This window comes from Centroberyx affinis, unplaced genomic scaffold (genome assembly GCF_046629955.1).
Source record: "Centroberyx affinis isolate AG114_WGS23_722 - 3 ecotype Tasmania unplaced genomic scaffold, CSIRO-AGI_Caff_v1 ptg003958l_1, whole genome shotgun sequence".
Lineage (NCBI taxonomy): Eukaryota > Metazoa > Chordata > Actinopteri > Beryciformes > Berycidae > Centroberyx > Centroberyx affinis.
The window spans coordinates 620250-647020 of NW_027281780.1; the positions used below are offsets into that span (position 1 = coordinate 620250).

The 26771-nt window shown below is 42.3% G+C and overlaps 4 protein-coding genes across 6 annotated transcripts in view; 1 reads left to right on the forward strand and 3 right to left on the reverse strand.

The window, feature by feature from the left end:
- Positions 1-1348, reverse strand: part of gpr158a (G protein-coupled receptor 158a) — a 67785-nt gene extending 66437 nt beyond the window's left edge. Inside the window, exon 1 of the mRNA XM_071541845.1 lies at positions 471-1348. Within this exon, the coding sequence (XP_071397946.1) occupies positions 471-1348 (878 nt within the window). The remainder of the gene's footprint in view (positions 1-470) is intronic.
- A 3726-nt stretch (positions 1349-5074) lies between these two features.
- LOC139663219 (patched domain-containing protein 3-like) lies at positions 5075-9909 on the reverse strand. Its single transcript, XM_071541835.1, has 4 exons — positions 9184-9909; positions 8349-8470; positions 7427-7572; positions 5075-6645 (listed from the first exon to the last, which is right to left on the reverse strand). Exons 1-4 carry the CDS (start codon positions 9907-9909, stop codon positions 5075-5077), a joined length of 2565 nt encoding a protein of 854 aa, XP_071397936.1.
- Positions 9910-19299: 9390 nt separating this feature from the next.
- LOC139663233 (threonine synthase-like 1) lies at positions 19300-22404 on the reverse strand. The gene is made up of 2 exons (XM_071541853.1): positions 21031-22404; positions 19300-20190 (listed from the first exon to the last, which is right to left on the reverse strand). Exons 1-2 carry the CDS (start codon positions 22402-22404, stop codon positions 19387-19389), a joined length of 2178 nt encoding a protein of 725 aa, XP_071397954.1. The 3' UTR covers positions 19300-19386.
- A 1236-nt stretch (positions 22405-23640) lies between these two features.
- On the forward strand, positions 23641-26344 carry enkur (enkurin, TRPC channel interacting protein). Of its 3 annotated transcripts, none has more exons than XM_071541851.1 (5): positions 23641-23720; positions 24682-24864; positions 24986-25181; positions 25335-25481; positions 26171-26344. In XM_071541851.1, exons 1-5 carry the CDS (start codon positions 23641-23643, stop codon positions 26342-26344), a joined length of 780 nt encoding a protein of 259 aa, XP_071397952.1. The 3 variants fall into 3 exon arrangements, with proteins under 3 accessions (XP_071397952.1, XP_071397950.1, XP_071397951.1); XM_071541849.1 differs by having other exon boundaries at positions 24682-24827; positions 24943-25181; XM_071541850.1 differs by having other exon boundaries at positions 24682-24827; positions 24949-25181.
- Positions 26345-26771: the final 427 nt, after the last annotated feature.

Here is a 26771-nt window from a genome sequence, read left to right on the forward strand (position 1 = left end):
GAGGAGGCCGGTGGGAAGCTGTGGTGTGTGGATAACAAGCATGTTGAGGGGGGAATAGAGAGACAGGTATATGCTCACCTTTATAGGCCCCTATCCAGCCATATGATCTAAAGTCATAACACTGTGTTAATGGAGATGGAAGATTGGGGGATGGAGAGGAGGATGAACCCACCTCAACTCTATTTTTCCACCTTTAGGCTGACATAAACCTTTTTGACATAAATTCATAGTTTCTATGCAACAAAGTAAGTGGCATAAAACTGGTGCAAGTTAAGCCATAGGATGATGGGGTCTTTTAAGGGCAAATCAATGCTTCTCTGAATTTTTAACAGATTTTTGTTTATCCTGCATGGTGGCTGTGGTTGCTTCATGCTGATCACCAACTGCTTTACCCACCTTTATATTTCCCACCACAACTAATCATAGGTTCAAAGTTCAAAGTTAGTACCTCTCTGTCTATATGGACCTACCTGAATTCGGGTGCCAGGTTGGGCTTCAGGCCATAGAAAGCAGCTGATAAGGTCAAAAGCCAACGGGGAGCAAAATTCCCGTTTTCACACTCCAGGTAGGGCGCAGACCACTTGATGTGCGTTTTGTCCGGGATAAAACTCTCCCCTCTTTTCAAAGAATTGTCAACTGACTGGAAATCTTGGCTCAGCACCCTCTTATGGAAAGTGGGCTTCTTCTTCCTGTCTTTAACGTCGTGGTACCACTCCGTCTCGACCGTGCGGTTGTGCAGATGGTGAGGGGCCACGCTGGACAGGTCTTGGAGGACGATCTCTCCTCCGGCCCTGGTGGCTTGGAGAAGCACCGTGGGCCCCGCGGCGGACGGGTCCGTGTTGAAAGTGACTACCGCCCGGTGAATCTTGGAGTCTCCCTCCAGGATGCTCCGGACGAGGGCATGGTACCACTCAATGTCTCGCCGGAGACTCTGCTCCCTGGACCTGTTGGCTTGCAGGATCATGTTGAGGAAGTTTGAGGCGTGCACCACCGTGTCCAGCACGCTGCTCATGGAGCGATGCGGGGCGGCGTGTGACCTTCCCCGCAGAGAGGTGAGCTCGTACCTCCGCGAGCAGTTGGCGTGTTTTAAGGTGGTCGAGTCCCCCGTGTGCAGAAACGCCGTGACCACCCTCGGGAGATGCTCCTCTATTTTCTGCGGCAGCTCCGTCGTCTCCCTCGGAGGGTGAGACGCGCGGAGATGCGCCAGCCGCCGATGATGCGTTTGAGCGCCGTAAATCGGCTGCTGTGGTCTGACATCTTTCCCATGCGCTGACCATTCTGCATATTTATGATTGGATCCGATAACAAATCCCACTTGCAGCAGCAGCGACAGCCGGAAAACAGCCATCTCGTCCACAGATGTTTGGGGATTGCTGCTCGGAATATAGTGGCGGCGGGCGGACGTACAGTAAAAAAAAAAATCTGGTAAATTTCTCCTCCTAAACCATCACTTCAACACTTGTAGGATATTCTTGCCAGCTCCACGCCTCTGCTCCTGGAGATAAAAGGAGGGGAAACGTAAGGAAAATCCCCTCTTGTGCTCGTCAAATCCCTTATTCTTCTTTACAGATGTCACATACAGCTTGTTGATGTTGAGTACCGCTTGCAGCTGTTTCCCCCCCACCTCTCTCTCTCTCCCTCACTCTCTCTCTCCCTCTCTCTCTCTCTGGTTTCGTTTGGTATACAAGCCAAGAAACTGTCTTGGCTTTGCTGCGCGGTGAACGTCCTCCCTAGACTGTAATGCGTGTAGGCTACATAGACTGAATCGAAACGAGGGAGGAGGGAGGAGGAGGAGGAGGAGGAGGGGGGGGGGATCTTTTTTTTTTTTTTTTTTGGAGGCACCGAGTCAGGCAGCTACTTCACACTTGGATGACAAACGCACTCCGCCCTCTTCCGACCACAACAAGCAGTAAGTAAAACCGTGGAGAGGCGCGTCAGGAGCCGTGCGCCCTGAAAGCCCGGCTCCTTCATCAGCTCATAGGGCTCCAGAAGTGTCCTTGATCCGCGTATGGTCGTTTCCTCTGTCAATCATATGGCGCAGGGTTTGGTGGAGCGGTGGAGGAGCTGTCCGGTTCTGAAAGAAGACACGAAAATGGAAAATTAACCAATAAATCCCATTCAGCTGATCTAAAAGAAATCACTGTAAATCACGGCAATCCGGTGTAACCCACCGGATTGCCGTGATTTACAGTGATTTTTTTATAAACAAAAAAAGTTCAATAAATACAAAATGCAAAACAAAAAAATGTTCAAGAAAGCTTTTGTTTTTAATTAATAGCCCGGCAGTATATATTCCTTGAACAGTAGCTAAATAAGGTGGTTGCTAGGCGACACATAGATGCCAGTAAGAGAGGTGATTTCCTGTTAGCGCATTAATATTTAAACCTGCTCTTAACAGCCAAGAAATGGCGCTGTGACAATCTGCCTCACTGTGATTAAGAAGAAGAAGAAGCAGAAGAAGAAGAAGAAGAAGAACGAGGAGGAGGAGGAGGAGGAGGAGGAGGAATAGAAGATTGGAATAGTAACAATATCTTGACACTAGTGAGAGGAGAATATAATTTGAAAATGTGCAAGACTGAATGCAGAGAGGTGAACAGTTCACCCAAAAAATGATTTTCCCTTTGCAGGTCGTTTCATTTGATTGTCAGAAGAGGTGTAGAGGGTGACAAATATTCTGTATTTCACAAGAAAAAAGCACAAATTTGAGAAACAAATACACATGATAATAAATTAGTTGTAGAAATATCTTCTTTTGTTGTCATGAATCATCTCATGACCCCCCAAAATTATCTAGGGACCCTTTGGGGGGTCCCGCCCCCCAGTTTGGGAACCACCGCTGTAAGCTAGCAGAACAGAAATCCTACACAAAACTATGCAACCAGTTTTCCAAAGCTACAGCGCCTGTTTGCGCTGTGAGAAGTCAGCCATGCCTTCCCTTCAACCTAGACATGTTTCCAATCAATAAACTCATTTATAGTAGGAGCATGCTGTGGCTCCTTCATGTGTGTTAGCCAAGCAGACTACACTGAAGGATCAGGGTTTTATTAAGCGATGGAGGGGGGACCCAATCTATTTCTCTACTTCTTCAACAATCCATCAGTCTTTCTCTCTCTCTCTCTTATTAGTTCACTGCCTCAGGTTCTCTCCCTCTCTCACTCCCTCTCCCTCTCTCTCTCTCCTGGGTGGAGGGCCGTGTCACGTCACGCTGTGTGGGCTGGAGGCATCTTGTCCAGGGAGGAGGAGGAGGAGGAGGAGGAGGGGGGGAAGACAGGCGTGACGGAGGGGGACAGAGCTGGGAGTCGGCCTGCATGCCGGGCGGGAGCCACCAGGGAGAGCAGAACCGGAGCCGAAAGACCTACTGGATTTGTTGACAGGCCTACAGGTGCCACCAAGCCTGGCTGCTGGTCCGCTCTCCAGATCTTCATCATCTTACATGTCCACAAAGCTTGGGCATCATGGTTTACACTCTCAGGATGTTCTGCAGATGTCTGCTCCTCACAGAATGATTTAAAACTGACTGATTTTCTTTGGTGAATTATGTACTTGATTGATTCTATTAATGTTGATTGTATTTATTAGTGCTATGTGATAGTGCTTACGTACAGACAAAAATACAGCACAGAAGGAAAATCAGACATAAGACCAAATGTAAAATCCAAAATTTGCTCTGCATGTGTAGGTGTGAGCCATCCATGTGGGCGCTGGGTCCTTAATGTGCTACCAGTTGGAAAGCATGATGAACATGTCTTGTTCCTAGAAATGAGAAATAGTCAGGCACCGCATTTATACACAATTTAGGATAATGTGACATTTGAAAGATATGCAGTTTTAGTAATCTTTCAAAAACACTTAAAGGGACAGTAAGAAATTATTTTACTGCCACATACCACAAAATGACCATAATATATCTGAGGGGGGGGGGGTTGATAGGGTTGTTGATCAATGACTCAACAATTACTCCACCAGGTGTTGAGTTTTCTGGCTTTCAAAACTCACTTTCCATTCCGCTCTCTGTTTTGGAACCAAAACTCCCCGTCCATTGGAGCTTCAAGGCACTCTCAATCAATCCCCAAGAATTATAAGAATAACAAGTCACCTGCATCATGATCAAATGCTCATTCAAACTGCTGCCTAGTGCCATTTATACATTTGGACCATTTTATTCCATGGTGATTACAGATAGTATGTTAGGCTATTATAAGGACTCATTTGGGGTTGTATATTAATTGTGTCCCAGTTGCTATAAATTTTGATTTAAGTAGCTTGATTTAAGAGGCTTGGTAGTTCTAATCTAATCTAATCTAATCTAATCTAATAATCAACATAGTAGGGGCAATAAGGTGTAATTGGCCTCATAGCACTGCACACACCAGTCACAGGTATTCATTCATTGATAGAATGAATGTTGAGGCTGTTTGTGTCTGTAAAGTTTTAAACAAGTCAGTTTCTGCAAAGCAAGAACACACGAGGCAGGCAAACGACTCAATGTGAAACAGGAGACTTTATGTTGATGTATAAAACAAAGAAGCAGCTCCTCTGAAACTGGTGTTCATTGAGAACTGGAGTACAATATAACTGAAATAATATGGGGTGTGAAACAGAAAAATGCTGTTTACACAATCAGCGTGAATTCCCATCCATTAAGCATATCGGCAAAGAAAAGACTACAAAATGAACATATAACAATGAATAACTTACAACATGCATCATACTTTAAGGTGCATCATAAATAGTTTGACAAAGGGTTTCATTGAATTTTGATTTGTTATTGGGTAAATTCACTTTCAGTTCAGAAAATTGATTTTTAACAACATTCAAAAACTGTAAATGTTTTGCTATAAAAAAGGGACTTAGACCATTTTAGTCCAAATTTTATGAGACTGAACTCAATCACTGTTACAGGCAGTTTCAGTTCCTATTTGTAATTATGAGATCTGAAAGGGAATTGACCCCCAATTTGGCTGACAGAATGACAACTTGACATCATATATGATAACATTAGACAATCCATCAAACAATGTTGTGCTATACAATATGTCTACAGTGTTTTAACAAGTTTAATAATCAGCAGCAGTCAGTGTTTGCTGATGCTCAAAGTCATTTCTTTACTTTTGCCTTTATCTGAGCTGCATGTAAACAACGTCAGAAGCACCGGAATGAAAGCGAGGCCGTGAACCATCCCGATCAACATGACGAGGAAGATGATCTTAAAAAAAGTCCTGAAGATGTGAAATTCAGACCAGGCCAACACCGACACCCCCAAAATGGTGGACAGCGCCCCTTGAAGTATGGGATAGCCCAAACTGGAGAGCGCGTCCACGGCCTTCTCATCAGCACCGGGCTTCTCGCTGGAGACGAAGGCGTAGGACACGTGAGCGGAGAAGTCGACGGTGAAGCCGATGCAGACGGTGAAGATGACCATGGATATGGAGTCGAGGCTGACGTCCCATAACGCCATGAAGCCGGTCACCCCCGCAAACACCGAGCCGATAGAACAAGTCACCCATAATGAGCAGAGCGGGTTTGGAATCAGCAGGAGAGAGACGACCAGCATCACAGCTGTGATCACACCCACGTTCTTGATGGTGGTTTTGATTATTACTCCATATTGGTCATAGAAGATGAATGCCGGGTGATAGACCAGTAAAGAGGCTACGCTGCATCGGCCCGCAGTGGCTTTAAGGCCGGCGAGCATTTCTATTTCCATACTGGCATTGGCGATGTGGACAGTCTGAACGAAGAACCGGGACGCGTGAATGGCGCCTCCGGTGAAGTTCACGTCCTGCTCGAAAAAAGGAAATAAGTCAAAAAATGAAGAGAGATTCTTGAGAAAGACGTCTTTATCATCGAGATTTAAATGTGTGTTTTGCCCGTAGGACAAGTAAGAGTCCAGCCAGGATGTGTATAAATGCTCATCTACAAACTGCAGCTTTTTAAAGTCTTCCATGCAGGCCTGGAGTTGAGATCTCTTGGTCGCATCCCAATATGGGAATTCCTCAGTTACAGCAACCATCACATTTGGACCGTAATCAGAAAAGTATTGCCTGTCCTTCCCGTGATATGTGATGACATGGGAGTTATCTGCTGCCAAATCATAAAGCTCAATCCCCTGCTGCACATGGAAACATCCATAAACACTTGCAGCTAAATATGCAGCGTAAAGGAAGAGTACAACTCCCTTAACCCATGGTTTTGTCAACAATGGGCCGTAGTAATTCTTAAAGAAAATACTAGCTGGTTGTTTTTTCTCTGCTCCAGTGTTTTTATCATAGTCCCCTCCCACACAGCAGATGCTGTACATCACAGAACAATTGTCGGGGTCCTGTGATGGTATTTTCATGCAGGTCAGCCAGTGCCTGTTGCTGGCTTCTCTCCTCCCATTCAGAGCCAGGAACGCTCCAAAGAAGGTGACGGTGTAAATGTAACAGAATATGATGGAGGCGGTTGTGTAGAGGCAGAACGACTGTACTGATGGGAAGTCGGAGGTGACGCCGATGAGGAACTTGAGGACGTCGGTCAGCGTGGTGATGGTGATGGACATGACTGCCTCTTTGTAGGAGTGAGCCATCCGCGAGGGAACGGGATCTTTCACGTTGGTGTGCTGCCAGTCGGAGACCATGATGAACATGTTGTTGAGGCCGATTCCTGAAAAAATGAAGACGTGATTGTTAAAAAACATGTGTAACTAGAAAAGACTTGTCTCCTGTCTGAGTCATGATAACCTATACCAGAGTTGTGACCAAGTCAGCTTTGCTCGCGTCCCACGTCAGTCTCAAGTCTTGAAGCACAAGTCTCAAGTCAAGTCCCAAATGTAGATTACCCAGTCAAGTCCAAGTCATTGTCAAGTCTCAAGTCTAAATGTAGAACAGCAAGTCAAGTCAGAACAAATCAAGAGTTCAGTATCAATTTAATATCTTAAAGAAAACTAAATATCTAGCACTTTTCAATGCAATATGGTTTTAATAGGATACAAACTTGGTAAGAGCATCATGAGTTTGATTTCTATAATCAGTTTCAACTTCAATAAATTCAATCATTCCAAACAAATTCAGAAAACAGAATTTAAATTCAGTCGTCTGCTGGAACAAATCTCATCACTTTCAATCTAAGTCATTTACACAAACACAAGATCTTTTGTCAAGACTTCAGAAACCTTTTCAAGTCATCAAAGTACAAGTCAAAGTCAAGTCCCAAGTCAGCAGAACCCAAGTCAAGTCAAGTCAAGTCTCAAGTCTTCTCTTCATGCATCAAGTCAAGTCTCAAGCAATTATGATTGTGTCACAAGTCCCCACCTCTGTATCTTACTATCTTATTCATGGAGAAAACTGAAAGCTTGGCTCACGCCCCATGTGTTTAAAATATGTCACCATATAGTTCATGAAAAAGTAGCCAAGGTTCATATAAGAGGCCAAGGGTTTTGTCTTACCAAGTATGAGGAAAGGAGAGTTTGCCACAGTAATAACAAAGGGAACTCCAATGTAAAGCATCAAGCCAAAGGAAGAGACGACAGCCAGGACGGTGGAGAGGACGCCGATGACAGCCACCCAAACCTTGTTCCTCACATTGTCCAGTCTGTCCAGGAGGTAAAGAGAGCAGGGTGGAGGTAAACAACATTATAATATGCAAATTCAAGCAGATAACAAAGGTATCTGTATATGCATAGGCTATTTTTCACAGTTTTATCTTGATTGGCAACCTCAAATTTATCATAGCTCATTGCCTGACATTTGTATCCAAAGCCCGGTATCACAAATGCATAGATGTTTAGCATGGAAAATACCTTTGAACCAAGGTTATTATTGTAAACAAAAAAACTTTTAAAACAAGGTGTTAAAAAGCACTGTTGTAAACTGGAATACAAATGATAATTTGTGAAAAACTAAGCTAAACTAGAACTTAAAGCTAAAATCTTGTCTATTTGTAAAACAACCTAAAACAAAATACAAATATAGGTGGAATGTTTTTAGTTTTTGTCCTTTTTTCATATTTTATATATGTTTTTGTGAAAATACCTATTGTAGACATATAAATTACCTATTCTGAACTCATTATACCTTTAAAAAAAATACCACTCCTACCAAAAATACTAAAACTAGAACTGAAATTATGCAAAGACTAAACTAAAACTACCAAACCAATGCCAAAAACTAACTTAAACTAAATAGAAATAAAAAGATGAAAACTATAGAAAAATAAAAAGTAACGAAGAGTCCAAAACTATAATAACCCTGTTTTGAACAAAGGTAATGCTATAATTGTTATTATTCCTTCATGTGGCCCAAGTCAGGCTTTCTGTTATCAATCACAATGATAGACAACAAATGTCTGCCAATGAGATCGCTGCTTACCTCAGGCAAGATATGACTGATAAGGTGATAGCAAGGGCATATGTGATGAGGAATAATGGGAAGCCATCTGTGGTGTGATTTTCAATCTCCTCCTGCCTGGACTTTGAGGTATAGTAGGACACCTACAGTGCAACAGACAGAATCCCTTCAGTCAGGTTCAGTGTTTACACATCAATGTCACCACAGCAATAAAACCAGTGTGGTAGCTCAGCTTGAATTACAGGACAAAAGCAGTGCGTGCAAACCAGATGATCTCACCAGGAAGTGAAGAGGTGCTTTGTCCTGCAAGATTGGTACATGCTTACTGCAGGCAACTCACATGTTCAGTAAATGCACTGGAATGTTTCTTTGTTTTTTGTAATATTTGTGCATTACACATTTTAGATATTTAGCTAACACTTTTATTCAGGGCAGCGTATCAGTACAACAGTAGATAAACTTAGGAAAAATCCTCTTTTTACTTCAAAGCATTCCAGCAGTTATTTTATGATGGAATGTAATTTACATTTTTTGATGTACCCAATTTCTCTCAACCTGCCTCATCTCAGTTAGTCTTTTCCTACATTTCCCAGAATTACTTTCACCGTAGAGCAAGAGCAAGAGAGTTTTTCAAAAAGCAAGAGTCGCACCCTTCACTGTCTTGTGGCTGCATTGCATTCTGGTCTATTTATCATTTATCATGTCCTGATAAGAGATGTAATAAATATTCCTGTGGCCCTAGAATGCCTGTAAGTGATAGAGAAATCCTAGGCAAAGAAATAAAAACTATGCGTTTTTTGTAATGCTTTACAATATATATGATATCACTGCATATCAATGGCAGTGTTGTACATACTGTGATGGCTTTGCTGCCCCTCTCAGCTGATAAGAGCCTTTTGAATCCTCTCAGCCACGCCTTCGTAGCTTCAGCCGTGCTTTCCTGATCCTCTAAGAAGTAGAAGAGCTTCAGAGCCTGAGCGCTTGTGACCAAATCGTTGGCGTCTGTCCTAACTCCACCAATTACAGAACCCAGAAACATTGCTCTGGATCTGTATGTATGTACAGGGAATTCAATGCTGGTTCGGCCGGTTCCATTTGCTTTATAGTGAAGAATTTCCAGGATGTCGTTTGTCACACATTCCCCGTTGGCCTTAGCGCATAACTCCCTGAATCCCATCTGCCCATGGTCCACAGTGATGTTAAGTATCTTATGGCTGAGTTTGATGACGTCCTCAAAAGCCTCATTTGCCAGTATATTGGAATTGTTAGTAGATAAAGCAATGATTGATGCAAAGTTGCCCTTGTCGTACAGCCTCTCTATTGAAAACATGGAGTCGTTGTACGGAAAGTTCTCTCTGACAAACTGTCTCGTGATCTTCGAGGGTCCCTTCCTGGGTGTGAACTGCCGCTCGATGTCGTTGTCCTGCCTGTCTTTGAGGAAAGTGAAGCCTCCACCAAACGCTGCCGAAAGGAGAAGAGGAATCACAAAGAAATAGACGGGATAGGAGCCGACAAGCGACCCCAGTCTTGAGCAAAGGCCCGATAAAGGCTTCTCAAGGCAGTCTGTGCGTCTGCAGCCCATCTTCACACTTGCGGGTACAGTCAGAGCAGAAGAGAGAGTACTGTACAACTGCAGACGTCCTTTTAAAGGCTGTGCAACTTGCAGAGTCATCACTCTCCACTGTAAACATCTATTTTTCAGAATAAGATAAGAACAATTAAGATAATCTCCTTCAAAGTCTCTTTCTTCAGTGTTAGTCATTATCATTCCTTGGCTATTCCAGTAAAAACTCTCGGCCACATTAGTTTGTGTTACTGTAGATATCACATTTAACAGAGGTTGTAAAAGTGATAAGAAAGGTAAGAGAGGGCATAACAAACAATAAGGAAGGAGAAAATTCAACTGTGAAGCTTTGAAGCAGGGAACCGATTCCCAGAAAAAGTATGTGTTGGTTATAGTTTACAGAAACTGGGGGGGTCACGCTTTATCTTAATATGCTTTATGGGAGGAGTATACAGAGGAATGAGGTGTGTGATAACTAAACAGCTACTGTAATGTTTTTCATACTGGAAGCTCTTTAATGTGTTGTTACATTTTGGGGCGTGGATTGGATGGATTTCATAGACAATTCTCGTGACTGAAATTAAAACAAGGAAACGACATGGAAAAATATTACTGCATAATGTGTTTGCTCTGGTATATGAGGGGCTAAAGTGCAGGTACTGTGAAGTGCAACAATCAGCAGTTTGAAATAATATGCCGTTCACTTTCTAGCAAGGTTGGGGCCATACATGAAATTGATTTGCGGTAAAAAAAAAAAAAAAAAAAAACCCAAAAAACTTAAATTACAGTTCAGTTAATGGAATAGGAATTGCACCAAGCTCTAAGGAAACTGAATGTGAATTGAATTCCATTAAATTCCATGAAATTCCACTTCTAAGGTGGTTTGTCTCGACTCACTACACATTATAAATCAAACATTATGAATCAGAAGAAGGTTAAACAAATCAAATACATTCAATCATAATGTATGTATTACGATTACGTTATGCATCAAATTCCACCTGAAAGGTCCCTTTAGCATTTTATGATATTCAGTATTGATAATATATAACATTATGTACAATCTCAGATATTTGATAAGTAAAAAAAAACAAAAAAAAACCCCATTGAATTTCACAGAATTTCATTGAATTAAATTAAACTTCCTGAAATTCCAATTCAATTCAAATTCCTCAGTTGAACTGGAATACATGAGTTCATTCATTAATTGACCCCAACCCTGCTTTCTGCATAGCTCCATACACATTTCCTTATGTATACCTGGTAGAAACAGGTTGATTATTGACTGTTAATTCCTTCACAATAAGGACTGGATGAAGACTGTGTTTTTTAGTATTTTATTATAAACATTTTTATATGCATATATTTGTCTTGTTTGTAACTACTGTTTTTGCCATATACATAATGTTTATATGCCATTCATTTTTTTTGTATGTATGTTTAAAAAACATGTTGAAACAATTTGATAAACTACTGTTTACAATGTGGAAAAAAACAAAAAAAAACAATAAGGATTACAACTTCCAGGAAAAATGAATTACAGGACTGCATTGGGAGCTCAGCTATATAACTGGCCTTTGTGTATCAACCCCACCCTCGACATGCACCTGTTTCTATCTCCCACTCCGCTGTATGTTGGGGTGAGAGAGTCCGAGAGCGAGAGAGGGTCTGTTTTACACCTCCAGACCAGCCGGCCCTCTCTCTGCCAGTTAACCCCTGTCAGTCAGCTGTCAGTCCGGGTGCGGCCCGGTCCTCGGAGACGAGGCTCATATCTCATTTCACACAGATCCATCTCGGGGTCATTGATTTCTCATACTGCGAGTGAGAAAATGGATTCTCTTTCCCTCATCACAGAGGAGAGGAGATCCTGGCAGACAGCCGCCAGAAAAGCTGATGGAGGCCGCAGTTAGACGCAATCTATTCCAGGAGCGTTCAGCAGTGCTCTAATTTTGTTCACCTTAAATTGAATCATTGCTTTTTCGCTCTCATGTCGTCCGCGGGCCCGTCCAAGGCCGTTAACGACAGATAGGCGCCGCTGCTTCAGCTCCGACGGCAAAACTGAGGTCGCTGAACTTTGAATCAAAATGCAAATTAACTCAATCTGTTTCTCCTGTTTATTAAAATCATCTTCCAGTGGCGAGCTCCTGTTGACATCTTCATTAGCTTCCCCCCCCCTCCCCTTTTCCTCTCCCTCCTCTTCCTCGCGCTTCATAGGGATACGTTGCGGTGAAAATCAATGTCGAAGGTAATTAGCAGGGAAGCCTCGGGTGAACATGATGTTTAGATGTGTTGCGTGATTGTTCCGCTCGCGCTTCCGGAAAAGAAACCACTGATCACCGAGAAAAAACATCTGTGCGCTTCACTACGGAATAATACTCTTTATATGAGAACGGTCTAATAAACAACCACACACACATAAACACACTCTCATGCGCGTTGTTTTCAATGCGTTGTCAGACTGTATCAGACAGCTTGTTTTGGTACAAGACCCGGCTTCATCCGGCCATCATGAAAGTTCAGAAGGTCATGAATGAGTCGGAAGTTTCACAGTCAACAATGATTGTAGACAAAATACTTCTGTTTCTTTTTTCTTTTTATGCTACATAAGGTCAAATCAAGTAGATATCCGATACAGATGAGTAAAAAATTTGACGATCAGATCGATCTTAAAGTGTACTTACGAATGTTTCCACGAACATTTCGGCATTCATTTGAGTCTGCGCATGCTTCATGAGTCATCCCACGTTGTTTTTTTCCTAGGCAAGTTTCTTAAGAACAAAAGCAAGAACAATTGAATTAAAGTTTCGTGAATGAGGCCCATTGAGAGAAAACAAACATGCAAAATGAGTTAAGAGAGAAAATGTTTGTTTCCATCCCTCATGGTGGCGAGTCTTTGTGATTCATAGGTGACTTTGATCTCGGGGTCAAAAGTCACAGGCTTTTAATTTAATCTATGACAGTTTAATTGACAGGTGATGGACAGTCCGACAGTCCGTACTCTGTAAGGCTTTTTCTTTTAATGTGACATTTGGAGCACAGTGGCTTCTTCACCTGTTAACCTGTCTAACCCTAACCCACCTGACTTCCAAAAAAGTTACCAACAACACTATGAGAGCGACATTTTGATTAAGTGTGGACAAGAGGAAGTGGAGCAAGCTTTATTCTTTTGAAGGTTTTTCGCCTTTCTTCTGCTTTGTCAGCTGATAACAAATCCAGTTTATTTAGAAAGGGGAGCGTATCTATGTTCCCAGGGTCCTCTGTTCCCAGGGTCCTATGTTCCCAAGGTCATATGTTCCCAGGGTCCTCTGTTCCCAGGGTCCTATGTTCCCAGGGTCCTCTGTTCCCAGGGTCCTATGTTCCCAAGGTCATATGTTCCCAGGGTCCTATGTTCCCCAGTTCAATATTCTGTTAACACACATTAACCCTCCTATTGTGTTCGGGTCAAATTTGACCCGTTTCAAGTTAAAATATTTCATAAATATTATCCAGTTTTTTTTTTTTATTGGAACAAGGCTTCAAAACAGCTATATAAACACAACTAAACCAATGGTTATCATTTTATTTGATTTTGAAGGTCTCTAAACATCTACAAACAACCAACCTAACCCTAAACCCTAAACCCTAACATCTACACACAACCAACCTAACCTAACCCTAACCCTAACCCTAACACTAACCAACCTAACCTAAACCTAACCCTAACCCTAACCCTGGAACTGGGGAACATAGGACCCTGGGGACATAGGACCCTTTGTCATGTTCCCATTATGTGCCATATACATCTGGGGAACATAGGACCCTGGGAACATAGGAATGACTCCTTTAGAGGAGCGCTTGTAACAATATCTTTTTGGAATATCTTTAAATTGGACCATTTTCAAGCCAAAAATGACAAGGGTTTGGTGTTTCCCTGGTTTTTATTCTCGGTGGGGTGGAAAATCCTCTGAAACAGCATTTAGACCATCATGGGACACTAAAACTCTCAACTGAAACCTATACTAATGAATTGCTTTTAGAGTTAGCAGCTCTTGAACATTTAAACAAATAAATGCACTGCAGAGAAAATAAAACTTCACTGCAGGCTTTACAGCCTGAGTGGCTGATATGCGATATTTCATTAAAGGCCGATGTCTGGCCAATAAATCGGTCTAACCCTCGTGAATACTAGGGATGCACTGGCTAAATGTATCAATACACCATCAAATTCAAATATAATCTCAACACTTTAAAGAATATGTCAACAGAACCAAAGTGCATCAGTCAGAGTTTTAGGGAGCAGAACCCCAAATCACCCCGGATCTTCTTTCCAAACTCTTTCCACTCATTAATTTCTTCCTCTCTCCTTTCTCTCTCCCTCCGTGGTGAAAGAGCAGTTTCCATTATGCCACAGGTTCACATTAAGGAGATGGGAACAGGCTGGCACCTGCAATTATCCTTGCTCACCCAGCCGTGGGCCACTAGGTACTGAGGAACAGCTGGCTCTCTCTCTCTCTGTCTGCCTCCCTCGACCGCTTACACACACACACACACACACACACACACACACACACACACAATCCCGTCTATACGCATACACACACACGCACCTGCACGCTACACTCCTCCCCCTTCAGACACCCACATTCCTCACATTCACCTGCCAAGCAGCTTGATTAATAAGGCCACAGCTCACAGTGAAGCAAACCACAGAGAGAGACACAGACAGAGAGAGAGACAGACAGAGGGAGAGAGAGAGAGAGACAGAGAGAGAGAGAGAGAAACAGAGACAAAGAACAAGCACAGAGGCGGTACAAAGAAGCCAAAGCGTGCCCATGTACTTTGTCTTGTATTCATGCATACCAAAAAAAGTGATCAGTCATCATGTAAGCATGAAGCAAACGTGTGCAAAACATACAACAGTACACCGTCAGAGGGCCAATCCTAAAATATATTGCACTGATTCACAAGAAAGCCCGAGTCATAATTTATCTGGATGTCCCTCAGCCCCTCTCTCTCTCTCTCTCTCTCTCTCTCTGTCTCTCTCTCTCTCTCTCTATCTGTTTGCCCCAGGCCCAATAACACTGGAGCACAGGCCTTTCATTCTGTCAACAGCGATGGATCACTTGAAGCCACGCAGGCAAACTCCATTCTCCTTTTTGCTCTCTTGTTCTCACACACACACACACACACACAAATACAGACGGACATATATGGTGCGCTCTCTCTCTCTCTCACACACACATGCACACACTCACTTGAAAAAGTGCCTCCTTCTGACATTTTAATTAATTGTCCACAACCTGTAAAGATAAAAAAATAAAATGCAACTTCTCTCTGAATATCATCCATCAATGCCATGAGAACAAAAAAAACCCAACGCTAACAGATGCGTTTTCCTGTTGAAATCAAGTAAACTTCAAGCAAAAAAAGAAGAAAAAAAAAAACATATTCATGTTTTAAAAATAAAAAAAATAAAACACACTAGACGAAGTTCAACACTGTAATCCCATCGCCAGTTCAATGTGTTGTCTTATCGATAATGCAGTGTCTTGTTGTCGTTCTTGTATGTGTTTTGTTGTGTATATGAAATAATAAGAAAACCCCAAAAAAAGGGAAATCCACACTCTCCAAAAGATATCTTGATTGATTTATTTTACATGTTTCAAATAAAAAATCCACAGCTTGCCTTATTTGAAACATGTAAAATAAATCAATCAAGATATCGTTTTGAGTGTGGATTTCCCCTTTTTTTTGTTCTTGAATTAACTTGAAAATTTGAAATTGACACCAGAGAAGCCTTATTTTATGTCCGCATGTGAACTTTCTCAGTCGTTTTTATGAAATAAAAAATGTAAAAGTCAAGCAACACAAAGAAAACACTTTTTCCCCCCGCAGTTCTGTCAAAGGCGAAGAGAGACAGTGATCCAGATGGGAGGGCATGCTCGCCAAGTGCTTTGTCTCACCCAGCCTGACTCTCCATCTATTTTAACAACTGCAGTCATAAGCAATCCTGGAGATCTATGAAACTTATCTTTTCCCTCTTCCCCCTCCGGCTGCTGAGGCAGCACCTGGATTTAAATGACTCCACTGATAGCCACAGAGACCGGATTCATTTCTGGACTCTCCAGTCGAGGATGGGGGGGGAGGAAAAATACCCCCCACACACACACACACACACACACACACACACACACAAACACACACTCTCCCCCCTCCTCTGCATTATGTGGTGTTTAGGTCCAACAGATGTCTAGTAAAAGGGAGCAGTGTGATTCTGTGGGAGACGGGATCAAAGGCAAGAGATTTGTACGGGTCAAGTGCTGTGGACTGGACCGTCTTTATACTTATGAGCATTATAAGTATTCTTTCAAGTTAGTTATTTTACTTTGACTTATGTTTGTACTGAAGTATTGTACTTAGCTACATTTAAATAATATCCATTACAGAGTTCTTATTTTGTGGCTTTCCATAAGCAACAGAAACTGGAAAATTGTGGAGTGATTCACAGTGAACAGTCAGGCAGCAAAGGAAAGAAGACTAATCCGGCTTTACTTTGTTTATGCACTTTATTGTGTAATTTCCAAATTTTCCAATTAAAGAATCGTCTTTAGAATTGCATGGACAAGATCACATCTAAAAAATATTCTTTCTCCTAAAAAGTAACTCAGTAACTTTTACTCTGAGTACATTTTCAATAAGCTACTTTTTTCTTTTACCTTTTACTTTTACACACTGGTAATTTGACTTCTACTTCAGTAAACTATCAGCAAAGTGACAGTACTTTTACTTGAGTAGGACATTCTAGTACTCTTTCCACCACTTCTCATAAGCTGTTTCATCTACTATACAAATGAGAGGTAATCACGACTGGAAGATCAACCGTGGAAAAACATAACAGATGAAAAATGGCACTTCAACATAAATAGCGCAGAAAGTGGATATTGAGGACAGAGAAGAAAACAGAGAATATAGGCCACATTTTTTTTTTTTTTTTTTAAATCTATCACTGTCAAAATACAGCAGCTATAAGACACAATGAAACTGTTACAGTAAGACTTCACACAGATCCCGTGTCCCACTCCAGCTTCCCACTTCATTTCCTTGTTGCTGGCTTGCTGATAATGAGTCACAGCGTCCGTCACACTGCATCTCTAATGCCTCAGTTCTTAGGTGTTTCTGGGAAATCTCGATGCCCTTCCTTGTTGATGGGTGAAACATGAGCTGAATGTCTAAGTTGAGCCACTTCCTTTAGAGACACACAGCGTTCCTGCAGTTGACCGCATCAGGCCGCTGTCATTCAGCTTCAGCTGTGACCATGCTATAGTCAAGGCTGGAAGTAACTAATTACATTTACTCGCATTACTGTAACTGAGTAGCTTTAATGTGTACTTTTACTTTGAGTATTTTTTAAACTAATTAGATTTACTCACATTACTGTAATTGAGTAGCTTTTTTTGTCCTACTTGTAGTTTTTTCAGCATCTTTTAAAGTCAGTAATTTTACTTTTACTGAAGTACATTTTTACTGAAGTATTGTACTTCATGATATTTTTAACAACAAGAGTACAGAGTACAGATGTTCTCTCTTTTCACAAGTAACAGAAACTGGATAATCGTAAATTGGCCAATTGTGGAGCGATTCACAGAATTCACTTTGTTTGTGCACTTTGTAATATCCAAATTTTCCAATTAAGATAATCCAGTTTGAACTCTGTCCTCTCCTCCTTTTAGAATTGCACGGGAAAAACCTCATCTACCGTTCTCTTTTCTAAAAAGTAAGTCAGTACCTTTTACTCTGAATGAGCTACTTTCTAATTTTACTTCAGTAGGTTTTTACACAGGTAGTTGTGGTTCTACTTAAGTAAAACATCACCACTGGCTGTAGCATACAGCATAATAGTGTCAGTTTTATTCAACAGTGCCTGCGCCTACATCAGAGCACAATGAATCAATGAAAAGACAAAATCCCAATGCCGTGTGATTCACACTGAGAAAAGAAAAGAATCAGCTTAATACTTTCATCCTCAAGGGAAAAAAAACAAAAACAGAAAATGGCTTGACACGCTCCTTTTTTGAGACTATATTTAGTCCTAAAGGTGAGCAGCTTGACAGGAAGCACGTGAAACAGAAAAGGCCAGGGACGGTGTGATTTAAAAGGGTTTTGTGGAGAAATAAAAGCGTGCCACGTTAGTGAGGCCTGGTTAATGAGTCAGCGGACATTGATAAGGAGAGATCGCACTGCGCCCGTCTCAAAGCCTTCCCCAACTTCGCCTGGCAATTACTGGACCGTGAACCTCGCCGAGATCAATTCATTAGCTGGGTTTTAATGTCAGGCGGAGAGATCCACCATGTCGCTTTATCAGCCACAAAGTTATTCTCTTCACATCAGTAGAGAAAAGTATGAGGGAAGATAAGAAGACAAGGCTCAGAAAACTGAACATTTACAGAAACTAACATCAAAAACAGGTACAATTGAAGTATTTCTTTAATGTCAATGTTTGTTGCAATGTGCAGGTATTTAGCTGCCACTAATCCAGAGTGATTTAAAATGAGTGAGCAGGTAGGGGTTCAGTGTCTTGCTCAAGGACACTTCACTGTTGGACAGATATTATGGGGATTGAACCTGCAACCTTCCAGATACAAGACAGTCTATCTAACCACTAGTCCCCCATATCGCATACTGAGTATATGCAATTTCAGTATTCAAATGCTGATGTTAAATACAGACGAAGATGACAAGTGCAAAAATAGCTTGTCAAAATAGAAGAAACTGATCTTTGTCACAGCACACCGCACAAGCCGATTATATTAAGAAGACAATTATCTCCCTGACTGAAGATATTGATGTAAAAACACAATTTAGGCTACTAGCTTATTCGATCTTCTGGCCTGCTCAGGAATTTATTCTCTTTACAGTAAAGATGTTTATGCAGTTAGTGAAACGTTGGCACCAGCAGTCTGTCTCTGAGTAAAGCCACACTGCAAGGGCCAAGAGGTAGACATCACCATCTAGTGGACCAATACTGTAGATAATGCTGTGAAGAAACACCTAATCAATAGGCTGTAACTCTAGCAATAAAACACCTTAGAGTATGATCACAGTGAATTTGGTTGAAAAATACATTATTGATTGAGAAATCAGTTTTACTTTTTAAATCTGACCTTTTATGAACAGGCCTTTCTATAATTTCACACTTTCTGTTTTCCTGTTTTATCTTGTATTCTGTTTTCATTTATTGCACCTGTTTTGTATTTTTTCTTCTTTTTTATTTGTTTTATTTATTTTTTTATCTGTCTTTTTTATTTTATTTATTCACTTGTACTTCTGACTGTGCTTTGACATTTTGCTTTTTTTGTGCTGTAAAACACTTTATAGCATCCATTTAAAAAAGTGCTATACAAATAAAGTTTATTATTATCATTATTACAGACTACAAGAAACAAGATGCAGAATATAGCAGCTGGAAATTAACCAGTTAATTTCTCCCTACTAGCCACAGATTAAATGACTCGAATCCTACATAACCTTCAAGAAGGAGTCCTGTATCATCGTCTCCACCTCTTCCACCAGCACACCGTACTCTGCCGGACACACAGTGTGCGCCTGGCTGCCACTTTCCTCAAGGTGTGTGATCATGTGTCTGTGCGTCTCCGGTCTAGACGCCGCCGCTCCCAGCTCCTTCAGCTGCTCCAGAGGGTCTTCTGGGATGTTTTGGGACTGCAGAGCCTTGAGAACAGCGGGTGCAAACTTCCCATAGTGCGCAGTGGAACAAACCACCACCGGACACGAGCCGTCCTGCAGTCTGCCAGCCACCGTTTGAGCCACGGCGGTGTGCGTGTCCATGACGTACCCGGTCTGCGTGTGAACGCTCCGGATGGCGGCCAGGCAGTCGTCTTCTGAGCACCAGCCGGCCAAAACATCCTGCTGCATCCTGGCGAGAAGAGGCTCGGAAACCCTGAAGTACCGGTCTCTGTCGAGGCGCGTGAACAGCTCCCTGACGAGATGGCCGTCCCCCCCTGAGACGTGGTAGATGAACCTCTCCAGGTTAGAGGACTTCAGGATATCTATAGCCGGGGAGTGGGAGGCGATAAGCGTCCGTCCGCGGAGATCGCACTCGCCCGTGGAGATAAAGTCTGTGATGATGCGGTTGTGGTTGGAGGCGCAGATGACTTTTCTTATCGGGACGCCCATTTGCTTGGCGTACAGAGCGGACATGGCGTTGCCGAAGTTACCGGTAGGGATGCAAAGGTCAATGGGCTCCCCGAACTTGATAACGCCATCTCTGAACAGATCCAGATAAGCTGAGGAGTGGTACACCACCTGCCACAGCAAACAAAGTGAAGGAAACTGTGTTATATGTCACAAAATACACTAAAAGTATTGCTGCCGAACAAAAAATACTGTTTACAGCTAACTTTTAACTAGTACAAATTGTTTCATCCATACAACATGAGAGAAAATCAAAACTACTGGAAGAACAACTATGGAAACAAAAACATTGAACACAACAGAATGAAGAATATAGGCCATATTTTATGAAGTTTTGTTATTTTGATACAAGCAAATGGCACATCTAATAAAACTGTTACTGAAGCATTTGGTAAAGTTCCAGTGTCAACATGTAAGTTCATTTCCTTGTTGCTGCCTGGAATAAACTATAGGAATAATGCAGAGCTGAGATAAAATACAGTGACTAATGAAGTTATAAGATATTAGTGCTGAAATGATTAATGGATTAATCGATTAGTCAATTGACAGGAAATTTAGATTAGATTATAGATTATAATTTTGTCAAATCAAATCAGTTTGTCAAAATCAAATCATCAGTCAAATCAACCGAATCAAGTAAACATGGCAAACATTTGCTGGTTACAGCTTCACAAATGCTAAGATTTTCTTGCGTTTCATATCATTATAAATGAATACTTTGGGTTTTTTGGCTGCTGGTCAGACTAAGTAAACAATTTTAAGAATCACTTTGGACTCTGTTGACTTGTGATGGGCATTTGTCATTATTTTTGACATTTTCTAGACTAAATGATAAATCGAAAAAATAGATTAATCGACAATGAATATAATCGTTAGTTGCAGCCCTGTAAGATATTGAGCTTTATTTCTATAAAAAACAAAAGGATACTGCGAAACACTTAGCTGCCCCACCTGTGGTAGCAGCCGGGCCCAGTTGATGGAGTTGGCGGTGCTGAGGACAGTGGCGTACTCCACAGCCAGGTGCCCCGTCAGCCCCGACTCCCCGAACATCCTCTTGATGGCTCTCTGGCAGAAGTCAAAGTCTGACAGGACGCTGACCGCCTTGGCGTTTCCCTCTCTGTAGCCCGTCATCTGCAGCTTCTGGATCTCACTCACGCCTTCCTCGGGGAAAAACACCAGCACGCCGGTCCTGTGCCTGTCGCCGTCTCTGAGGCCGCTGAAGCCGCTGAGCACAGCGCTTCCGGTGTCTCCGGACGTGGCGACCAGGATGAGGTAGTTGCACATCTGCGGGAGGCAATAGGCAAAGAGCTGGGGCATCAGCTGCAAGGCGAGGTCCTTAAAGGAGGCGGTGGGGCCGTGGAAAAGCTCCTGGACATACTGGTTGCCGATTAGATGTTTTACAGGTGCAACTGCCTCGCTAGCAAAGTTCTCCCCATACGCCTTGAATACCATTTCCCTAAGATCGAAAGCGGGGATATCTATGGGGTGTATGCACTTTTCAAGTAAAGCTAAAGCTCGTTCTGGGTATGACATGCCAGCTAGTCTCAGCCATTCTCGAGTATCAAGCTTTGGGAAGCCAGTCTTGGGAACGTAGAGGCCTCCGTCTGGGGCGAGACCCTCAAGTACCACATCGCTGAAGTATGTTTTATGCTTGGATGATTCTTTACTACCACTCCTGGTTGACACGTAGGTTTCTCCCGCAGGGTTCTGATATCTCTCCACAGCCTTCAGCACCTTCTCCGCTACCTCCTCCACTGTGTCCCCCGTGCCGCACAGCACCCTGACATCCAGCCACTTCTCGTAAAACTGTTTCCTGTAGCGCAGAATCTTCCTCATGGACGCCCCCGCCTCCTGGCCCACGATCCTGTTCACCTTCATCCTGGAGAGTCTCCGCACGATGTCCTCGGTGTCCACGTCCAGGTAGACGACCAGCCCGCTCTGCTTGACGTGCCGCATCGCAGCCGCGTGCAGAGGGTTGGAGCCCGTGAGGGACACAACACACCCAGAGGCAGAGAAACCACACAGGGCTTTACCTTCCTCCTCCAGGAAACGCTCACCGCCGACTGCTGCCAGCTTGGCGGACACGGGCATCTTCCACGTCTCCTCCAAGACGTCGTCGTCCACGTCGATGACAGGCAGTCCTAGTCTCTGGGCCACGATCCGGCCCACTGTGGTCTTGCCCGCACCAGGAGGTCCCATCAGCAGGAGGTTTCTGTCCCCCAGCAAGGAGGTCCTGGTGGACAGCCATGACTTTGATGTGGTGAAAGGACTCAGGTAGCTTCTGGCAGCTTTTAGTGCAAGCTGACTTGCATTCAACACGCCCATTTAGCAGTGAGATGGGAGTAGTCTGTATGTGGGAAGAGGAAAGAAAAAAGGCTGAAGTGGATTTATGAGGAATAGTAGAATATAGTGGAACAAAAGTTTAAACAAAACAGAACAAAACAAAACAAAAGTTATATTAATCCAAGTTGTGTTTTAGTAACATCATGTGTTGATGCAGTTTGCCTAGCTCTAAGTTCAATACACGTGTTTTGCAGCTGGTCAATAGCTCCACGATCGGACTTTGATCAATAGGTCGTGACCATGTACACAGATTTGACTGTTTTACACTCACATGAAATGCTGAAGTTCTGCACAGACGCGATTAAAAAAAATCTCTCTGTAGAGTCTGTGGTAACTATAAATTTACGTTACTTTAATACCAGTTGCGAGGGTGCAGCGACGATGTTTACATTCCGGGTACTGAAACTACGGTCCGCCTGAAAGGACAAAATTAACGTAAACTTATGGAGGTACTCACACGCCAGGCCCTCCAGCCGACTGTTGATAATGATGTCCTCATGCTGTTTAACAAAAAAGACGATGACAGATAAAGAAGATATCTGTGAGCGATAAAAAAAAAAAAGTACAACTCCACAAGTTATTGCGGAATATAGTCGGAAAGTGACGTTGCAGCTATTTTGCTGCATTCATGTGCTCGCCGTAAGCTCCTAGTTCAGAAGTCGGTTTCTAAAGTACGATTTGTCGCACATACAAACGCTTTTAGTCGAAATTAATAACAACATGACCCCGTGACAAATCAGCTTTTTGGTGGCGGTTTTATTGTAAAGTTCAAGTGGAACAGAAAAGTTGTGCTGCAGCAGCAGAATCAAAAGGAGAAAATGCGCGTCAGGTCAGGTTGTAATAGATTTATTTATTTGTTTTACTAAACCACTAGCTGAAAGCTTCATCGGATTCAAAGCATCGGATTCAATGTTATACAGCAAGACACAACCCACAATAGTCACATGTGTGTCATTGAAAATGTCGATCTTAGGTCAAATGTACCACTTTGTTGGGTCGGTCAAGTAGGTGAGCGCGGTAGTTCCGACTGCACTTGAATGCAGCATTTGCCCAGTAGTTGCTTAGCAACTGTGTACCAAGAGTATGTTGTCAAACAAACCACTCGCTGACCCAGGAGTCCTTCTAATGTAGCTAGTTAAAGCCCGCTCACTTGCTAGCAGACATTAGCTTGTCTTTTTGAACATTTATTCTTTCGCCTATTATTTGAACTCATTCAGCATGTCAGAAATCATGTATCCACCAGAGAGCGTCTACAACCTCATACCCAGGGAGGAGGTTAAAACTGAAAAACAACCAAGGTAATTTTAAAGCATGTGCTGCAACAATTTGCAGCAAAATTAGTTAACGTTAATGTTAACCTAGCTAACGCTTGTTAACCTAAGTTAGCTTAGTTGTTGCTAAAGTTGCTAAAGCAGCCTGACAGCAAATAATGCAAAGAGCTGGACATTCTGGTTGGGTTTAGCTATGGATAGTGGCCCCTAACTGTAATATGAGCAATGGATCTCAAATCAAGTGTTTCAGACTTGGGGGGGGGGGGGGGGGGGGGGGGGGGAATGGTGGAAACCAGATAACATTAGCTAGTTAGTAAGTAGTCTAATCTTTAGCCTTATTTCAGAACGTGACAGTTTTGCTGTGGTTGTTCACTTAGTTAAAACCTGCTTAAAGCCCTACTTTAATTTTATTTAGGTAAAATTTTATTTAGGCTAAATAAAAGAAAAATAAGGACAATATTGCCTTTGTTCTGTCTGCATCACGACATTCATCACATAGCAGTAATGGACAGACATTTTGGGTCAGACTTGCAAATGGAAAATAAGATGCAAGCTTATACAATGAAACAAGTTCACAAAGATGGCAGCCTCCTGGTGTAATGTCATCATTACCCCTCCCTAGGTGCAAAGTAGCTTAACATCACCTTCTGTTCAAAGATTTCATTGCGAATTTGGGAACACTGGCAATGTGTTGCAAACCAGGAACCCATCACCAACCCAACACAAAAGGTTGGGTTGACTTATTCCATATTAGGTGATATTAACAAATTATTTACAGCTTCAAAATACTGGTAATACTGTCAATAAATTTTACAATGATGTGTCCTGATTTATTCATATCTTATCTTTTTTGTGGGGGTTCAGATTCAGATACATTAGTATGATATTTGTAAATTTGTTTTACAGGTAATTGAACTTGATGTCCTCAACATTACTGTGTTTAAATCCCTTAAATGATTTAATTTGCTCTAATGTGCTGTTTCTAAAGGTATATGTCCAAGTTTAGGACAACAGTCGTGCTCGAGAAAAAGTCAAATAAGGATGCAATGAGGACAATGGGACCGGTGAAAGCAGAGGTGCCGTCCCCAGAGAAATACCTGAGGAAGCATTCAAAGGAGCCAAAACTGCCTGAAAGTGAGCCACACATTCTTCTAAAGAGCATTTCATTAGAGTGTGGGTGTATCTTTGAGTAATGATTCACTCATTTTCACATCTGATTTTCTCACATTCATGTTTTTAATTCCTTCAGAGAAAGTGTATTCAAAAGCGGGTGATAGCATGGACACTCTGAGGAAACCAGACGTTCCTGTGAGGACGGACAAGCCAACTATGGGCATTCATACCAAGAAGGACTTTATAAAGACAAACGCCCTGGAGAACATCATGGCGGTGCCGAGGAGGCAACAGCCCACCTACGCAGACACCAGCAGGGGACACAAGCAGCTCCTGGAAAAGTCAGGACTCGTCCCCAAGTACATAAAGAAGAAGGTAGGGTGCTATAGGAATACAGAAGAAACGCTATAAGGCTGTTTGTTCACTCGTATTTAACCACAAAATATCAAAAAGAAATACTCGGAATGGCTTTGTATCGTTTAAGAAAAACAGTAAATCCAGATAAATGTTTCATTTTGCTGTCTGCAGGATTACGGAGAGATTCCTGAGTACCTGCAGCAGCGCAATGAAGAGGCTCAGAGGGCTCAGGAGGAGTATGACAGCTATGTTAAAGAGCAGATGAAGCAGGGGGCCATGAAGCAGCTGTCTGACGAGGAGCGGCAGAACATCCTGCAGGTACTCAACCACGCAGACGCACAACAGCAGCTCTGTCTCCCACAGGGTTCCTACACAGGGCCGGAAAAGTCTGGAAAAGTAAAGGGAAACAAATGATCCATGTCCTTGAAATGTTCAGGGATTTCACCACAAGGTTCCAATGTACATATAACTGCAGGTTTTATCTTGTTATAAACCCACGATTATTTCACTCAACTGTAAATTTGGTTGTTGTGAAGAACTGTGATATACTGAACACTCAACAAAACATTCAGATCGAATCAAGAGTTAAATGTCTGTTAAAAGTCTGCTTGACATCAGATTATGTCCTTTAAGGCCGGTCATCATTTACCTGTGTTAAAGCAGAGGCAAAACCATCAGTGTTAATTTAACTCTGAGAGTGTAAAAATCAATGTAAATCCACACCCATCAGAGTTAATTTAACACTTTTAGATAGTTTTGAATAGCCGTCTCAGAGCCGCCTCAGCTCTGTGAGTGAACAAGCAACTCTCCAATCAACACTTCAACTCCAAATAATTGTCACTGAAAAATCAACACTTATTAACACTGGAGAGTTTGCCATGTATGCCATTAGATGTGCTGGTTACAGTGTGAAAGGCCAGGGCTTGAATCCATTATCCATAATCTAACTGTGAAGCTCATTTCGTTGTGATACTGATGGGTTTCCCCCCACTGATTCATCTATCCAGGGCCTGAAGAAGAACTGGGAGGAGCTGCATCATCAGTACCAGGGCCTCTCGGTTGTCACGGATACCATAACCAAAAAGTTCCGCAAGGAGCGCCTGGACCTGGCGATGAAGCAGCTGGAGAGCGACATCAATGTGTTTGAGAGATTCAAGACCATCTACATAGGCAACAACTGAGGCATTTTAAACTTGATCAGATGTTTGTCTTGACCAGATGCCACATGGGTTTGGGTAAAATAAATTCTGTGCATATATTTTCAAGATTTGCCCAATGGTCAATTTAACAGAAGTGTTTTCCTACTTACTGCATCTAGTTTATTGTGATTAAAAGTGAAAACATTTTTGTACACATTTGAAGAGCTTTGTGTTACAAAATGAGACACCATTAGATATGAGTAAAAAAAATAAAAATAAAAAATAAAATAAGAATTATGTTACTGTACTGTATTTTAAAGTGATTAAGTGATGGGATTTCTTTCTTTCTTTCTTTCTTTTTCTTCCTTCCTTCCTTCCTTCCCCTCCTTCCTTCTTTTCCTCCTAACATCCTTCCTTCTTTCCCCTTTCTTCCTTCCTTCGCTCCTCCCTTTCTTCCTTCCTTCCTTCC

Coding starts and splice junctions, on each gene's coding strand:
- LOC139663219 (XM_071541835.1), bottom strand. CDS start 9,909: ATGGGCTGCAGACGCACAGACTGCCTTGAGAAGCCTTTATCGGGCCTT. Junction 8,471..9,183: donor GGGGCAGCAAAGCCATCACA/GTATGTACAACA, acceptor GTTGCACTGTAG/GTGTCCTACTATACCTCAAA. Junction 7,573..8,348: donor TCAGTCATATCTTGCCTGAG/GTAAGCAGCGAT, acceptor CCTCCTGGACAG/ACTGGACAATGTGAGGAACA.
- LOC139663233 (XM_071541853.1), bottom strand. CDS start 22,404: ATGGGCGTGTTGAATGCAAGTCAGCTTGCACTAAAAGCTGCCAGAAGC. Junction 20,191..21,030: donor GGGCCCGGCTGCTACCACAG/GTGGGGCAGCTA, acceptor TTGCTGTGGCAG/GTGGTGTACCACTCCTCAGC.
- enkur (XM_071541849.1), top strand. CDS start 23,641: ATGTCAGAAATCATGTATCCACCAGAGAGCGTCTACAACCTCATACCC. Junction 25,182..25,334: donor CCAAGTACATAAAGAAGAAG/GTAGGGTGCTAT, acceptor TGCTGTCTGCAG/GATTACGGAGAGATTCCTGA. Junction 25,482..26,170: donor AGCGGCAGAACATCCTGCAG/GTACTCAACCAC, acceptor TCATCTATCCAG/GGCCTGAAGAAGAACTGGGA.